The sequence below is a fragment of the Bison bison genome, unplaced genomic scaffold (assembly GCF_000754665.1).
Source record: "Bison bison bison isolate TAMUID 2011002044 unplaced genomic scaffold, Bison_UMD1.0 scf7180017864078, whole genome shotgun sequence".
NCBI lineage: Eukaryota > Metazoa > Chordata > Mammalia > Artiodactyla > Bovidae > Bison > Bison bison.
Window position 1 is genome coordinate 314,797 of NW_011494650.1, and position 2,551 is coordinate 317,347.

Genomic DNA, 2,551 nt, shown 5'->3' on the forward strand with positions numbered 1-2,551 from the left:
CAGCCTCCTCCCCTCACCGCCCCTTCCTTCAACCCCACCTCACCGGCCCTCCCTTCACCGCTCCTTCCTCGAGCCCCTTCCCTCCTCGCAAACCATGGACTTGCGCGTCCCATCCCAAGCTGAGACCCACCTCCTCCCAGCCCCGCCCATCTCTCACGTCCATCTGGCCCCATCTCTCCCCGGGGCCAGGCCCCGCCCCCCTCCCCAGCCGCTCTAGCCGCCGCTCTTCTCGTTGGTCGGCGCTCGGAAGCCGCAGGCCGGGCGCGAGAGGCGGAGCAGCAGCCCGAGGGCGGTACGGTGGGCTGGTTTGGGCCTCCAGCTCGCCGCTGCGTCGTGGTCAGCGGCCTGAGTGCTGGGCTGTCGCTCTTTCCCGACCGGGTTCCGAGGACGGCGCCTCCCCGAGCGCAGGGCCCTGCACCCTGACTTGGGTTCCAGGACGCCAGAAATAACGCCCACCCAGCCCCGGCTCCTCACCGCATTTTCCCTTCCCGGCCTATTTAGGCCATTCTTCCCCAAGGTTGTGGCGTCAGGGCTCCCGCGAGTTTCGGATGAGCCTATAACAATATTTAGAAATGGGACTCTGGAACCTGGGAGTCCTGAAGAAACACCCTTAGGGCTCCCCGTCGCCGGCTTCTACATTCTTCTCAAGTTGAGGATCCCTTTCCTGTCCCCTTAAACTCACTACCGCCTGAGGTGTCATGACCCCCAGGCCAGGGGGCGAGTGGAGTTCCGCCCTGTCCCACCTGGCGCTGGGAGCAGTATCTCTACACGCAGCCCTGAGCACTGCCCAGGTGAGTACATTGGGGCGGGGCAGGGGCGTAGCCTACTCCCAAATTCCTAGAGGGTGGTGGGAGGTTAGTGTGTGGGCCAGGCTTCCCTGAGACTCCCAGACCCTCCCCTGCTTAAAGGGAGGTCCTGACCCCTTTTCCCCACATTTCCTTTCCTGTGTTGACAGGCAAATCGAGGGGCCGCTGCTGGTTTCTTGCTCCAGGCCCTGGCCACCGCCACCATGCTGGCTTCAGGGCTGGGCACGGATGAAGACTGTCTTGCTGGAGCCTGGGTGGCCACTGTCATTGGCCTGCCCCTTTTGGCATTCGATTTCCACTGGGTGAATGGGGACTGCTCCTCTGCCAACCTGCTTCTGGGAGGAGGCATGGTGCTGGCAGTGGCTGGTGACCACCTTGGTGCTGAGGGCCGCTCTGTGGCTGGTCAGGCAGTGGTGCTGGTGGTCGCAGTGACCATCCTCATTGTGGCCGTTTTCACAACCAACTCTTATGGAATGTGGGGGGGTGTGATGCTGGGTGCTGCAGGTCTTCTGAGCCGGCTGGAGGAGGACAGACTGCTGCTGCTGCTGCCGAAGGAGGACATCTGTCGCTGGGCCCTGGCAGGGGGCAGCTGGGCCTACCACCGGGCCCTGCACACACAGCGCCTACAGTGGGAGTGATGGCTGGAGACCACAAGGCGAAGCTTCTGCCCAGCTACCACCTTCCCGCTAGTGATAGACTCTCCTTCCCAAAGCCAGCTTTCTGCAGATTGACTATCTCCCTCTCTGGCTCAGTGTGAGGACTTGCCCAAAACCAAAATGAGGGGGACTGGGTCCCAGGCACGTTCTCAGACTTGATTTTGGGCAGGCCATGGTTGTGGATCCAGAGAGAGGCTTGGTCTCCAATAAACCTGAGGGATTTAGCAGGAATGTGGACTCTGCCTCTTCTTTAGCCAGATTGAGGAGTCCTGCAGTGAACTTCCTAAGGCTCCCAGGGCAGCAACTGGTTTTCCTGAGCAAAAAAGGCAATGTGCAGGACCAACTCTGGGGGTCTCTCTCAACTTGGCCTGACGGCCCTGTTGTCAGGAGGGCCCCTGGACTGAGAAGATACAGGAGCCCTTGCTCTCCTGGGACACGATGGAGTTATGAATATCTTTGCAAGGTCTGGCTGGTGGTCCTCTGAGGCAGTGACCTTCACTGGCCGCCGGCTGGGATGAAGGCAAACGAAGCCCACAGCTGTTCACAGAAATGTACATCCCCTCCCAGGGCTGACTCAACCTCTACCCGTTTGCCCTTCGGCCTGTGCAGGGCAAGTCCTGATTTCCTAAGACCCTCGCTTTCCTTATTAGACCGCTCTGCAGCTCCGAACGCCCGGGTTAGGAGACGGGATTGGGCGGAGAGGGAGAAGTGGCCGGCAGTTTCTCGCTCCGGTGAGCTAGGCTAGAGCCCCGCGCACTCAAGCCTGGGTGTCTGGGGACAAAGGCGCAGACATGTAGACTTGGGAGTCCAAGGTTGCCCTCCTTGCCTGGGCACCCAAGGCGTGTGGTCCGGACCTGGAGTGGCAGGAAGTACCTTGCTCACCAGGTACTGTACGCCAGGACTTCCCCGCCGGGGTGAGCACCCTTCAGCTGGTCGCCCGGGACCCCGCCCACCTTCTGCAGGGGCGGGTCCTCGCGCGCCTATTGGCTCTGGACGACTCGCAGTCTCGCCCGAGAGGCCCTCCCATTGGCCTCACGCAGCTCACGTGACTGGGAGAACGAGGGGGCGTAGGCGGCGGTGGAAGGTGGG

General features: G+C 61.9%; 2 protein-coding genes across 2 annotated transcripts in view; one reads left to right on the forward strand and one right to left on the reverse strand.

The window, feature by feature from the left end:
* Window positions 1-479, reverse strand: part of KIFC2 (kinesin family member C2) — a 7,780-nt gene extending 7,301 nt beyond the window's left edge. The window contains exons 1-2 of the mRNA XM_010837584.1: window positions 475-479; window positions 131-326 (exon numbers count right to left, since the gene is read on the reverse strand). Coding sequence (XP_010835886.1) covers window positions 131-326; window positions 475-479 — 201 coding nt within the window. The remainder of the gene's footprint in view (window positions 1-130; window positions 327-474) is intronic.
* Window positions 86-2,551, forward strand: part of CYHR1 (cysteine/histidine-rich 1) — a 14,222-nt gene continuing 11,756 nt past the window's right edge. Inside the window, exons 1-2 of the mRNA XM_010837574.1 lie at window positions 86-791; window positions 956-1,108. Coding sequence (XP_010835876.1) covers window positions 699-791; window positions 956-1,108 — 246 coding nt within the window. The 5' untranslated portion in view covers window positions 86-698. The remainder of the gene's footprint in view (window positions 792-955; window positions 1,109-2,551) is intronic.